Raw genomic sequence first — 14,424 nt, 5'->3', positions numbered from 1 at the left:
CTGCCAAATTCCTATTGTTATTCGTACTTGCAGCATTGCATTCTACACTATATGTACACTTGCAAGCAACTATGAATCAGAGAATACCTAGTTTCCTTAATAGGTATATGTTATTTGAATGAATTTATCTACTCCTCGCCACGAAAACTTCTAATGTAAATATACCTACTATTATATTTATTAAATACATTATTTGCATTGATAAAGTTGATATTGACTTAAATCAATCAACACATCGCATTTAGATACAATTTCCACGCTCACGCAAAATATGTATCTACTAATGGAAGGTCAAGTTAACTTTAAGCATTTATGATCATGCCAAAAGCGAGAACGAATCTACGAATTATTTAGGATTTATAGTTGCAGCATGCAAACCTTAGTACCTAAACCAAAACCTGTACGGTACGGACTACTACGGACGGATCTCTTAAAAAATATTTTCTTCTATATTCAACATTTATACGAGGTACTGCTTTTAGACTTGTATGGTTTAGGTAGTAAAAGAGTGTTCGGTATTTGGGCCGCAAAGTCGAGACGCGTGCACGCCGCTCGGTGGCCGGTTATGTATGCGGCATGTAGGCGGAGCGCGCGAGTCGGCGCCACGACCCGCGACTCAGCTCAGCCCGTTCTATTTCTATATCGAGAGACAGTCGCTCACTGCCGCTTTCCGCGCATCACCTCTTGCTAATTATACACAAATAAAATGTACTTTAATACCCGTAAGAGTAACAATTAAACCGCTCTCTCACAGTTGAAATATACCCGGACTAACTCCTCGTTGGAATGGTGAAATGTGACGGAATCTTGGTGAATTATCAACCCGTGAATAAATGAGATAATAATTTCAAGTATCGAAAATGTGGTATCAAGGAGAAGAGGATGAGGACGAGGACCTCATGTGCTCGCCAGCGATCCTGGCGCGGCGCGCTTCGGAGAGCTGGATTAACGTGCCTCCTGTGGAGGTAATACCGAGTAGAAATAGGTACATAATCTCCGCCGCGATTAATTCGCTACCGTAGCGCAAACGCGGCTTAATACTAAATACTTGGACTTAGACTATCGTCTTGTAGAGCAGTTTATTGTACCGATTTCATTCCTTTAAGACTAATTTACAGAAAAAAAAATATTACGATTGTTTCCTGATTTATACATTTAAATAAATTTTCATTCAAAGTGTGCCCAATCGTACTGCGGGCTATTTACCACTGGTATTGAAAGGTATGGGTAGGTAGCAAAAATATAAGTGTATTCCCGTTGCCAGGGAGGTTTTGGGATTATACTGAGCAACTTTTACTATGGGACCAACCCCAAATCGAGAAAAAGAAATTTACCCTCCCATAGAAAATGGACCAGCCAAAATGTATGAAACAGCCAAATTTTTTTTCACGATTTCGGGGTTGGTCCCATAGTCAAAGTAGCTTTAGTTGCTCAGTATAATCCCAAAACCTCCCTGGCAACGGGAATGCACTTATTTTATGCCCAACCTGTATAACACCTACAAATATGTTAATACTAGGTAGCGGAGCAAAGGCCGTTGACAAGTGAGATAGATGAGAACCAATGAAGAGTTTGCATCCATGTGTTTCAGATGTTAAGCACGCCTCAGGCGCTCCAACGCAAGAAGTCCCTCCCAGACGTGGCGGGCATGCCGCAAGCACCCAACAGCGGTATGTCCCGCGAGGAGGTCTCCATGCTCGGCTCCGCGCGGCGCGAGGAGGTGCGCCGCATGTACGAGGAGTCGGAGAAGCTGAGAGCCAACCCTCTGCTGTACTTAGTCAGTCCGCAAGTCAAGGTCAGTTATGTTCTACGAATTGTGTTTTCGGATGCAATGACATTCGCAAAATAATTTAATAATAGCCCCTCATTACAAAACAAACAAGCAACGCTTGTGAAAACTCATATTTTTGGAACAAATATTATTGTGGCACTGATGAGGGCCGCGAATACCGAAGCTCGCAATTTTCGGGCATTTTTCTCTTTTACTCCAAATAAGGCGATAGTTGGTCGAACTTCGATTTTTGCGGTTATAGCTAGCCCTGTCTGTACACAGTAGCCACATAGAGCTAGTAACTTTCTTAAGCAGAAAATTTAATTAAAACTCGGAGCAGTTAGCATTATGCGGCATGATTGGGTTGACCGGCGGTTGGAGTATCTATCTTTAGTAAAACGTGTGTATTATTTGCAGGACTGGTTCTCGCGGCAGCAGCTGGTGATCCTGGTGTTGTTCATCAACATCTCGCTGGGCATCATGTTCTTCAAGCTGCTCACGTAGCGCCGGTGGCGGCGCGTCGCGCCCTCTCCTCAGCGCATATGCGACCATTGTATAAATGTGTAACACATTTTCAAAGTTACCGAAAAATAGCCAAACATTTAATGTTCAAAAGTGTATACATTTTATTACCTACCCGAGCCTTAATTTGATACGAGATATTCAAACATCTGAAATAAATACGTATTTACTTGTAGTCAATAAGGACTTCGGTTTGCTAGTGTATTTTCTTTGACGTTGTGTAAGTGTAGTACGCGAGCGGGCGGGCCGGCCGGGCCGGGGCCCCGCAGCGCCGCCCTCCGGCCCGCGGCGTGATGTCCACAGTCGGAGAACTTGGACTTGGTATACTTTAAGGAGCACGAGATTATATACGTACGAGTACTTAATCTTTTTCAGCCTGCATATTGTAGGTTTTAGTAATCTTCTATAGTGACTGTATGCTTAAAACTATTGTAAAGAGAACAATTTTAATTATTATTATATCTACATTAAAGACAAGTGACAGTTATAAAAGAAATAGACATTCTCCACGCATATTATGTGCTTTATAAATCTGAATTTACTGAACTGGATCGCTAAGTAAGAATACGTTTTTTTTTAGATCAACTCTTTACATTTATCCGACTAATTGATAATGTAATCCCAAATTTTAAAGTCGACTATACAATTTATGACTAGTTAAATTATAAACGTGGTGCTTTCATAAAACTATGTGCCCTATATTGATAATGATGCTAAATTCAATTTTATTATACCTCGAAAGGTAATCTGAAAATATCTCTTGGTAACCAGAAAGCAGTCCAAAGGGTTGTTAGTTCACGTACAATTAATGTAACCTGAGTGATTGTTAAAGCACAAATTATACTAAGTACCTACTTACCAACATGGAAAATGTAAATAATAAATTATTAAACTTTTTAGATTAAAACAGATTTAAATATATTATTTTGCTTGTTATGATATTCTGGAAGTAATGTTACCTTTATGAGCTTTTTTGTTGTAAAACTATCCTTTTAGAGATTTTAACTTTTATGTTAACTAGTTGAATTATATATAAAAAGTAAGCCTTTACTTTCTATGTATATGACGTCAATTCTCGAAAATTTGTATAGATAGGTACGTATATTGTGTAAAATATTGTTCCCTCGTTTCTGTGACGAGGGGCAAGTGTGCGCATGAGCACGCATGGGTGTGTGCGCGAGAGACTGTTGAGGGTTATCAGCTACCGAACTAACTTTTATTACGTACGCAAAACATGTGCCCTTTTCACACATAATGGATCAGAAAAGCGGCGCGATTGGGGAAATGATTTAGAGATTCACTAGATATGAAATAGTAAGGTTATGTTACGTTCCACGGCAAAAGGTACCTTATGGCGGCTGGCGCTTACGTTATTATTAACGCCGCTCCAATATTCAGCCGGGGCAAGGGTACCTTTTGCCGTGGAACGTCACATATCTTTACTATTTCATATCTAGTTAATCTCTAAATCATTTCCCGAATCGCGCCGAAGGACACATACTTGCGGCCGTGGTAAACGCTAGCTTAAGGCGGTCTGGTTACGTTGCGTTTTTTTACAATACAACGAATATGTATGGAGAACATTCGTTGTAATTCGTTTCAAGAATAAACAACTTCGTAAGACAAATTTCACGTTTTCATTATTGTGTAAAAATATAAGTTATATCTCTAAGAATTTAAAATACTTGTATCAATTTTATCTACGTTTCACAAATAAAATATTTTAACAAAAATGCATTATTAATTATTTGCTGCATGATATTCCGATATTATTATAATTAGAAATATTGCACTTTATACCAATATTGAAATTGATTCACTGACCATGACGATACGTGTACTTTATATGAATATGCGTCACACGGTTCTACGATATAATTTTGATACGACTTGAAAAATTTTACTACGGCCTACGGCATAGCACACGCAGCAGTGCACTAATTCGTACACGCGAATTCAAATAAATGTTATTTGTACACCACCGCTAAGCTACGGTCGTAGCGCTACGTCGTAGCCGATAACATGGGTTTCCCGGTATGCAGCGAAAATGCTTCGTAGAGGCAACAACAACGTGACTAGCGCAGAATGGGTTAATACTCGTAATAATCTCAGCCCATTAGTACTAGTATTAATATTAAAAAAAAAATTCGCCTCTATAACGATCTTATAGAACCTGCAAAATATTTTAATTCTATTTCATCCACTCGATTGGACAAGTCAGTTTATTGCATTAAGTATTGCGAATTCGAAATAAATCATAACTTCATAACCTTGTTCTCTGGTTTTGCGTCTAATAGGCTGAGCCTTGCACTAGGCCTTGCTCCACAAACCCTCAGGTTGTCTCGGTTGTCCTTGATCTAAACAACATACAGTCCGTTATTTTATTGTGCGTGTCTTAAAATTTGTAAATACAAAAGTCTAACTTGTTAGGTATGGAATTATGTACCTATTGTTAGTAATGTTTATTACCTTAATGATCCCGTGCGGAGTTGATCTAGCTTAAGACCAGTGTATATGTACTATAAATTCCCACAAATTGCTTTTAAGTGCGTATCTTATCAATATCCATAAATAAGATGTCATCGTTAAGCACTCTTAGGGTTAATTATCTACAGGAAACCAAAAAAAGTGCTCAAGATGGTCGCTGGCCAATCCGGTTAGAACGATCATTCAACATATTAATTAATCTAATGTTATATGATGATAATAATTAATGAACTATGACATCCAACGAAACTTTATCGACATTTTTGCTTTTTCTCATGATATACCTACGCTGTATTCGTTTTACAGGTAAGTATTAAAGTAAAGTATAAGGATTGACCTGATTTAATTATGGCATGCCCCATTTAGGCGAATTTAAATATGCTCGTAAGTGAAATACAAACTATACTTTGATCAATTAGATTAATACTATATGGCTTCTTCGGCACTAGTCGCCTAATAACTTGACGCGAAAGGACGTCCACGTTTTGTTCCGTTTGTGCACATAGTATATTTTATTTATAGTGAACTAATAACAAAGATGACGAAACATTCTAAGTCTGGATCGGAAAACCGTTCTCAAGATAAAATTACGGTAATCGATACTCCATATCTAATTAAATATCGTAAAACATGTAAAGTGTAAATAATTAAAAAAAGAAAATATTAGAAACTAGATGAGGTCTGTAAAATACATAATTAATTAAACGGTTGATAATTAAGTTAATTATATAATATTAAGTTAATTTTCACTCAATGAGAACTTTTTAAACAAGTGCAAATCTTGTTACTTAACTACTTAAAATAACGTTATACAAAATATTTTACACTAAGCGCTTTTTTACAATATTTGCACAAAAAACTCATGTGGAATTTTTAAGACTCTAAATAACAAAAGATCTGCTCTGGGACATTACGTCAGTTGATCCGACGAGTGATGAGTTATCTTATATCCTATAATTATTTGCACCTGTTAAAGGTCAATGACATATAGCAATGTTTAAAAATAATTTTATATTTAACACCAGAACCCTGAAACAAGTGAAGACGCAATCGACCTAGATGACTTGTTGCCGAAAATCGGCGAGTTCGGTATTTACCAGAAGTTGCTACTGTGGCTCGTGTGCTTGCCAGCGTGCCTGCCGTGCGGGTTCTGCGCGTTCAACCAGCTGTTCATGACGGACGTGCCGGACCACTGGTGCAGGGTCCCCGAACTACAGAACATCTCGGAAACATATCGAAAAACATTATCAATACCAAAAAAGGTGGGTGCCGCGATTAGTGATAAATAAGTTTTTGGCAAAAATTACATTTTTGGTACAGTCACCTGCAATAATATGTTACTCTTCGAAGGCCGCAAAAATATGTAACACGCTCATATGGCTCTACAAATAAGATCGTGTCAGATATTTTTGCGGCGTTCGTTATGTAACATATTATTGCAGGTGACTGTACAAGCTTTAATCGCTGACTGTACTTTTCTTACGACAGATAACTAATACTCATCGAGACCATTCTAAAAACCCCTAACACAATAAGGTTGCGTTGTTTCATCACGGAGCTCCTATTGCCACCTCCTGTCTCCATTATCAGATCAGTTCGACAGTACCATATTATTGTATTGTCATCAGAACAACATACAGCTGCCAATTTTCTTGACGCTACGATCCTTGGAAGATGGTTAAATTAGTTACCTTAGATTCCATTACATGTTAGTTACATACAGGTCGACCTAATAAAAGCTTGTTAAAAATATGGTTGAAGAATACTTCTAATATTTATATATAAGTAAATGTCATATACCTACTAAGAAAAAGTGACGAAGGCCTCCAGTGCCCCAAGCTGGAATCTAACCAGCGTCCTCTGCTATCGCGGCAGGTGACTGTGCCATTCGGTCACCGGGCCACAGCAGCATAAGTCAAATTTTTCCAATTAAGTATATGCACTTCTTACTGAAGGCTTATGACGCCCCCATTAATTATTTAATTTATTCTAAATACTTCTAATATATATTTATTTATCAAACTTATGATTTTGAAATCTTTTAGGCGGACAACATCACATACGAAAAATGTATGCGATATTCCGTTAACTGGACAAAACTTATAGAATCTGGAAATATTATAGAACCCAACCGTAGTTGGCCCACAGAACCATGTTTAGACGGCTATGAGTATGATACATCAGAGGTGATATCTTCTATTGTCATTGATGTAAGTAATAAGTATATTGTAATTGTATGATAGTAAGTATACAGCACTGATCCGTCTCCCTGTGCTATAATAATCACATTACGTAACTATGTCGAAAATGTAAAACGTTGTACGATACACGTGCGAATAAATTTAAATCGACACGAATGCGGTAATTCGCAATTCGTGTCGATTTAAAACACTCCCTTCGGTCACTCGTTATGGATTTCCTATTTTACGCACTTATATCGTAAATAACTATTTTATTATTGCAGTTCAACCTCGTTTGCGAATACGACGTTTATCCAACACTCGGTCTGGTCGCCTTAAACGTAGGAGGGCCGATAGGCGTATACGGTTTTGGGTTACTGAACGACCGAATCGGACGGAAGAAGTCTTTCTTCACATGCCTGACCACCCTGCTCGTTGGAAGCATCACCACTGCCTATGCCCACGAGTACTGGGTGTGGGTATTGGCGCGAGTTATAGTGGGCTTGACTATTCCCGCAGTGTACCAAATACCGTTTATTATTTGTAAGTTTGTTTTGTTACCTTACTTGTACATTTAGACACTTATTTGCAATGGCATATACGTTGCTTACTGAATTGTAGGTAGTAAAAATAAAGAAAATACATTTCCACACAAGTACTTACCTATAGGTACAAATTTTTATCGCTTTAATGTGTAGCATAATCGTTTTTCCATGCATCAATTCCCATTTGATTACGAGTAAATAGTATTCTGTACATACAATCCCATATCAAAGTCGATCAGAGAAATATTGTAGATATATGTTACTTAAATATATCTACTAACCCCCTTATTCATAAACGTTTACTAAAGTTGACAAGCCGATAATAATCGTGTGTCCCTTTCCATCATACTAATACGTCGGAAAGGGACAAACGATTATTAAGGGGGTAAGTACCTAACTGCCTATAATAATTTCTTTCAGCTCTCGAATTAGCCGGTCCCAACTATAGGTCATTTGTGACAGTCATGACCTGCATATTCTACACTTTGGGGCTGATTCTTCTTTCCGTGGTAACATATTTTCTACGAGACTGGCGCTCTCTAGCCCTGGCTACCTCAGTACCATTTCTATTTTATTACTTGTACTGGTTTGTGTTACCAGAGTCTCCCAGATGGTTACTAATGAGAGAACGGTTTGAAGAGGCGAACGATATACTTAAAACAATAGCCAGAGTCAATGGAAAGCAAATGCCTGTGGAATATACTGAGAGGCTTCAAAAACAAGTCCTGGAACAAAAAGAAATAGGGAAGAAGGAAGTTAAAGTGGCAAGCGTGTTTGCTCTGTGTCGGACGCCTAACATGCGACTAAAAACATTGTTGATCACTTTAAACTGGTGTGCTTCGGAGATGGTATATGTTGGGTTAAGTTACTATGGACCGGCCATAGGCAGCAACCAGTACATGAGCTTCTTTTTATCTTCGGCTGTGGAGATACCGAGCTATTTGGTTTGCTGGGTTCTCATGGATAGGATCGGTCGGAGGTGGCCTCTCTGTTTATCCATGGTCATAAGTGGATTCTTTTGTATAGCTACAGTGTTATTGCCGAATGGTAAGTTTAATATTATGTCGTTATAAATCATTGTGCCTATACAACTATGTACCTATATAATTATACAAAGTATTACAAAGTAGGTAAATGTCATTAACCTTTTGACCTCCGTGACTATTTTATATACAAACAATATAGTAAAATTTATTAAGCTTAAATTTATGAGTCCGCTCCGCTCGCGGTGGAAAACCCGGTTTAGAATGTATTTATTGTGGTAACCTTTGTTGACTATAGCAGATTGGTGGTCAGAGGGTTTCTCTGCGTAATTTATTTCGTAGAGCGCTACGCCGTAGCGCGTAGCAGGTCTTCCCCCTAGTTAGCAACTTCGTAACGATCTGCCCCAACCTGCGTATACCGGCGCGATTCGGGAAATGAATTAGACATTCACTAGATATGAAATAGTAAAGATATGTGACGTTCAACGGCAAAAGGTACCTTATGGCGGCTGGCGCGTACGCTATTATTAACGCCGCTCCAATATTCAGCCGGGGCAATGGTACCTTTTGCCGTGGAACGTCACATATCTTTACTATTTCATATCTAGTGCATCTCTAATTCATTTCCCGAATCGCGCCGTACAACGTCGAGCGCAGAGCCTACCTATAGCTTTGATATTCCTTACACTTATTAACAATTTTTAGTAGAATTTCCCACAATATAGGTAATAAAATAAAATAGTAACCACGGAATTTTTCCAGATGCTCAAACGGCAACCTTGATCCTGTACTTAATATCCAAGTGTTTCATATCCGCCTCCTTCCTGATAATATACCCGTACGCCGGCGAGCTGTACCCGACCGAGCTTCGCGGCGTGGGCATTGGCACCTCTGCCTACATAGGCGGCTTGGGACTCATTGTCATACCTTTTATAAACTACTTGGTAAGAAAAGTATTTGAAACTTCATCAGGCGCTCATCTGATACATGGTGCATAAGTATCAACTTGTTCAACTCCCATACTCTTATCACTTCATCGAGGGAACGAACTAAGCGAATAAAAAAAAAACTTTGAATGCAGTTTTGTTTCTTTTTAAAAATAAAAGAATGTTTCCTTTATGTAAAATGAGCTAACTTTAGGGTTTAAGGTACTTTCCTTCCAGAGCCCATTAATTTTTACCACCTTGTATAAAAATGGATAGTAATGTTAGGGAACTGACTGTACCTACCAACTAGGCTACAAACAAACTTTCCTTTCTAGGGTTCGAGTAATCTCGTGTTGCCACTAGTAGTGATGGGAGCCCTATCGGTCGTGGGTGGTTTGACGGCCCTGCGTCTGCCGGAGACACTCAACACCCCTCTACCTCAAACCGCCGAAGAAGGAGAAGAATTCGGTAAAGATTGGAGCTACAAGGACTGTATGGTCTGCGGTGAACAAAGGTAACTAACCATAGAATCGATATTTATAGTGGAATTCAGTAGTTTAAATATATATATCTCGGTATCTAAAAAATTACCTATAAGTTACAAAATTAGAAAGTTAAAATTGTTACTTGTCATACGTTTACTGTATGCTTTAGTTAAAAACTGTGTAGAAGACGAAGAAGGAAAAATTCCGTGGTTACTATTTTATAGCACACATCGTTAAAGCTCGGCACCTTACCATCTTATCCCGACCCGCTCACTAGGTATTTGTTATATGAAACTCCATACTGTAACGCACACTTATCCGCATCGGAACAACATCGCATTGCCTCGGTCGGAGTCTAAGGAAGTGATGCGGTTTAGACCTGGAGCGGGATCGTTGGTTTAAGGCAGCGGATGGCAACAGGCGGCCCGCGAGCCTCCCTGGCTGTTTTGTATGTAATATTGACAAACGATAATGTCTGATAACGTCATACATTTTAACAAAAAGCGGCCCGCGTCAACTTCGTTAACTACTATGTGGCCCTTGGCTGCTAAAAGGTTGCCGACCGCTGGTTTAGGGGCAAGCAGCTTAGGGGTTCGTTTCGCTCCCTCGGACCTCTATTGTTTAACTGAAAAAAATACTTGATTACTGTTACAGGACTGTGGCTGGATCAGAATCTTATGAAAACCTCGACCAAATGGAACTAACGCAAGCACCATTAATGGAGGACCAGGACCAAGTACCCGAACTACTGTCTCGGAGACGGAGCTCCATGCGCAAACTAACAAGGCAAAACAGCATTTTGGAAACGCAGAGAGACATTGATGGAAACATGAGAATGACTTATTGGTTTTAAATTAAAACAACGTAGGAGGCACTTAAATGCACAAAACTTTTTTTTATTTAACTGTACCAAAAGTATAGTATGACAAAAAAGAGTAGAAATTAAAAAGTGGCAAGTAGTGTCGTCCTGTTTTCTTATATTGATTTGAAAGGGACGACACTACAGTAATTGCCACTTTTTAATAGGGAATATTAGGCAAAGCTCTGCGTAGGTGGCAGTGGCACCTTTGTGGCACATACAGTAAGCAAACCACATTGACACATGGCCTACCGCGAAACAAGAAAATCGAAATTTCGTTATCTAATCTCTCTATCACTCTTGCATATTCGAGCGATAAAGAGGCAGATAACTAAATTTCGATATTCGCGTTTACCGGTAGGCCCTTGTTAACAAACCGCCTTGATGCATCAATGTCATATTTTATTGTCTGTGAAAACTTCCCTCCGGCCGTTTTGGCAACCAAGTTTCGCAACCAGTTGTTAAAAAAGAAGGAATCATCCTGTTACGCAACTAGTTGCCCAAAAAGAAATTCTATTCCTGTTTTACATCCAGTTGCCAATGAAGAATAGGTCTCAGACACTTAGAACGTAATTAGTTTGTATTTATAAATATATATTATATTAAATATTTTAAATCAATATTTCCGAGAACATTTCCTACATACCCAGAGTTGACGGAGCCCCGCTACGCGGGGCTCCTATTTCTGGGCGGTTTGCCCTTCGGGCATCTGAAGCTACCTAACGAACCTAACCTACCTATTGATTTAGTTTACTGTGACGTCCGTGAAAATAGTACACTTTGGGGGAAAAAGCCTAGGTAGGTAGGTAGGTTAGGTTCATTAGGTAGCTTCAGATGCCCGAAGGGCAAACCGGCCAGAAATAGGAGCCCCGCGAAGCGGGGCTCCGTCTAGTTAAGTTGTAAAGGAAATATTTTTTGAAAAGAAAGTTTCGAACGTTAGACTCTTTAAGCTGGTCAGCTAAACGTAGGACAATAGAAATTTCGCAATTTAACCAGTCGGTAACCAGTTGTAAACAAAGACAATTATTTCCTTTTCGTCAACTGGTTGCGAAACTCCACTGTCATCTACGCTAGTTTTGGTTCAGGAATAGAATTTCTTTTTGGGCAACTAGTTGCGTAACAAGATGATTTCTTCTTTTTTAACAACTGGTTGCGAAACTTGGTTGCCAAAACGGCCGGAGGGGAAAACTTGTCAAAAAACTGTTTAAGGCACAGTATGTATAAAATAGTCTATGAATTTACTGAGTCGGTAGTGCTGCACTCTGGCGGCAGAACATTGCAGTAATATCCCCTATTTCTACTCTTTTTTGTCAGACTGTACTTGCGGACGCAATTTATCCGAGTTTGTATTTAGTATAAATGTGCCGACCCCGAGTGAAGATTAGACATAGGTACCTACACGGTAATTGTTTTCTGCCTATTCCAGGAAACATACTACCGCACCGAACACAAAACAATACAAACAAACCACACAAGCTTTAATTGGTAACACAGTTCTAACTAATGAATCACTAGCATAGAAGGTAGGATGGTCTAGAAGTGGTATACGCGTGCCTCCGTGAGGGACAAAACATACGCAAATGCGACACTGTGATTGGTCGAATTCATTTGTTGCCCACCATTCTCCATACTAATAAAAAGGTGGGGAACAAACAAAAAGTGAGACTGTGACAAGGAGAAGCAATAATACCGCCTTCTCTTCTACTCCTACTGAAAGTTCCATAAGTGTATCTCGTTCGGTCGTTTGGCCCCTCCCCGTTTCATCTCTATATTATTGTTCCTCTATGATCACTAAGATGTATAAAGGCCGTAACACACTATCGCACCGCATCGCGACCTTGGTGCGTCGCACCCATAAGTGAGAGCGAGAAACAGATATCTCTTCCTCGCTCTTACTTATGGGTGCGATGCATCAAGGTCACAGTGCGGTGCGATAGTGTGTTACGACTTTGAAATCTAATAATATCTGCTTGTTTTGGAACGTAAACATGTCATGTGTCAGTCGTGTCATTCGATTCTGTCAGTCTAGTCACCGAGGCACACATCATCTTGTTGTGTACGAATAGTTTATATTGCGCTACCGCCTCATACTGAGTGAGAACTGTAGTTGTAGCTTCTCTATTAAAAATGTTTAAAAATAATAAATCAATATTAACATGTGTTCTATTAGCATTTGCCACAGTTGTAGTATTGGGCCACTCTCATTCACACTCACATGATGAGCCGCCGTCGTTCAAGTATTCGAAAGCTGCAAACGAACAACACGAAACAAAGTCAGAACAAAAAAAGATAATGGAACCAGACTACGACCTGTACGTGAACGCCCTGAGTTCTACAGTTTTTATAAGCATAGTGCCATTTTTTATTCTCTTCTTCATACCTATAGATGGTACTGTTGAGAAACAACCACTGTTAAAGGTCTTGTTATCGTTCGCTTCGGGCGGACTTCTCGGGGATGCTTTTTTGCACTTGATACCGCACGCGCTGGCGGCGAGTGGCGGTGAAGGCGGCGGGCACAGCCACAGCCACTCGCACGGCGGCGAGCAGCACGCGCCGCACGACACCAGCGTCGGGCTCGGCGTGCTCGGCGGCATCATCGCCTTCCTAGTCGTCGAGAAATCCGTGCGGCTGTTTAGTGGAGAACATGGACACTCCCATGGAAGTGACAAGAAGAAAAACGATGACAAATTAAAAAAGAAGGGAAAGGACAAAAAAGAGCCCGAGATCAAAATAGCCGGATACCTCAACCTTGCTGCAGATTTCACCCACAACTTCACTGACGGTTTAGCTATTGGAGCATCATTCATTGCTGGGAAAAATATTGGCTACATCACTACTGTCACTATTTTGCTCCATGAAATTCCTCATGAGATTGGAGACTTTGCTATTCTGGTGCAGTCCGGCTGCTCGCGCAGAAAGGCCATGATGTTGCAACTGCTGACCGCCTTTGGAGCAATCTCAGGGACTCTTATCTCAATTTATCTACAAGGCTATGAGGACAGTGTTGTATCTAAACTAGTACTTCCTTTTACAGCGGGTGGCTTTATCTATATTGCCACTGTTTCAGTTATTCCAGAATTGTTGGAAGGTGCCAACAAGTTGTCACAGTCTATCAAAGAAATTGTTGCACTCCTAGCTGGAGTGTACATGATGGTACTTATAGCACAATATGAATAAAAATGAGTTCAGTGTAAATATTCCTATTTTATGTTGTACACTTATTAAACTATCAAAACATCACAATTACGATTTTTATTTTACAACTTGTTTTCCTTTTAAGCTACATTTTTTTTCAAATAGTTTCTATGTACAAGGATAAAGAACCCTTAATTAAAGTAGGGGCAGTAATTAGCATGCTGGAAACCATGACATGACATAGAATACATCCAGTAATATCCTTACATCAAGTTTCAGTCAAAGTAACAAATAATTTGAATAACAACCAAACAAGTGGGAAAATGTTTAATCAGGTTTCTTTTGGCCTTATTATAGTTGTTATAGATAAAAAGGAATGCATAACTAATTGGTTGCCAATGGAAAGCTGAAATCAATTTGTTACACCTGCCCAATATGCAGACCTGGGTAAGTACAGTGATGTCTAAAAATATTGATTCAGACAAAGTACCAGAAATATGTATACTCGACACAAAGTTATTGCCCATATAT

General features: G+C 39.4%; 3 protein-coding genes across 3 annotated transcripts; all 3 read left to right on the top strand.

Moving 5' to 3' along the window:
• Positions 1–500: 500 nt before the first annotated feature.
• LOC134790707 (uncharacterized) lies at positions 501–4,026 on the top strand. Its single transcript, XM_063761612.1, has 3 exons — positions 501–965; positions 1,592–1,795; positions 2,189–4,026. Exons 1-3 carry the CDS (start codon positions 861–863, stop codon positions 2,273–2,275), a joined length of 396 nt encoding a protein of 131 aa, XP_063617682.1. The 5' UTR covers positions 501–860; the 3' UTR covers positions 2,276–4,026.
• A 1,081-nt stretch (positions 4,027–5,107) lies between these two features.
• LOC134790620 (carcinine transporter) lies at positions 5,108–10,805 on the top strand. The gene is made up of 8 exons (XM_063761477.1): positions 5,108–5,372; positions 5,806–6,042; positions 6,826–6,990; positions 7,245–7,503; positions 7,926–8,552; positions 9,251–9,432; positions 9,750–9,928; positions 10,554–10,805. The coding sequence occupies exons 1-8, from the start codon at positions 5,319–5,321 to the stop codon at positions 10,750–10,752; spliced, it is 1,902 nt and encodes a 633-aa protein (XP_063617547.1). The 5' UTR covers positions 5,108–5,318; the 3' UTR covers positions 10,753–10,805.
• A 1,983-nt stretch (positions 10,806–12,788) lies between these two features.
• LOC134790619 (zinc transporter zipt-7.2) lies at positions 12,789–14,001 on the top strand. Its single transcript, XM_063761475.1, has one exon. It carries the CDS (start codon positions 12,886–12,888, stop codon positions 13,933–13,935), a length of 1,050 nt encoding a protein of 349 aa, XP_063617545.1. The 5' UTR covers positions 12,789–12,885; the 3' UTR covers positions 13,936–14,001.
• The last annotated feature ends 423 nt before the right edge of the window (positions 14,002–14,424 follow it).

This window comes from Cydia splendana, chromosome 5, assembly GCF_910591565.1.
Source record: "Cydia splendana chromosome 5, ilCydSple1.2, whole genome shotgun sequence".
In the NCBI taxonomy this organism is placed as follows: Eukaryota; Metazoa; Arthropoda; class Insecta; order Lepidoptera; family Tortricidae; genus Cydia; species Cydia splendana.
The sequence above is the reverse complement of the archived record's forward strand: the minus strand, read 5'-3'. Positions and strand labels throughout refer to the sequence as shown.

What these genes read in the sequence shown, in the direction of transcription:
- LOC134790707 (XM_063761612.1), top strand. Translation starts at nt 861, where the DNA reads ATGTGGTATCAAGGAGAAGAGGATGAGGACGAGGACCTCATGTGCTCG. An exon ending in TTAACGTGCCTCCTGTGGAG is followed by an intron (nt 966 to 1,591) that starts GTAATACCGAGT and finishes CATGTGTTTCAG; the next exon opens with ATGTTAAGCACGCCTCAGGC. An exon ending in TAGTCAGTCCGCAAGTCAAG is followed by an intron (nt 1,796 to 2,188) that starts GTCAGTTATGTT and finishes TATTATTTGCAG; the next exon opens with GACTGGTTCTCGCGGCAGCA.
- LOC134790620 (XM_063761477.1), top strand. Translation starts at nt 5,319, where the DNA reads ATGACGAAACATTCTAAGTCTGGATCGGAAAACCGTTCTCAAGATAAA. An exon ending in TACAGTGTTATTGCCGAATG is followed by an intron (nt 8,553 to 9,250) that starts GTAAGTTTAATA and finishes GAATTTTTCCAG; the next exon opens with ATGCTCAAACGGCAACCTTG. An exon ending in ATGGTCTGCGGTGAACAAAG is followed by an intron (nt 9,929 to 10,553) that starts GTAACTAACCAT and finishes TTACTGTTACAG; the next exon opens with GACTGTGGCTGGATCAGAAT.
- LOC134790619 (XM_063761475.1), top strand. Translation starts at nt 12,886, where the DNA reads ATGTTTAAAAATAATAAATCAATATTAACATGTGTTCTATTAGCATTT.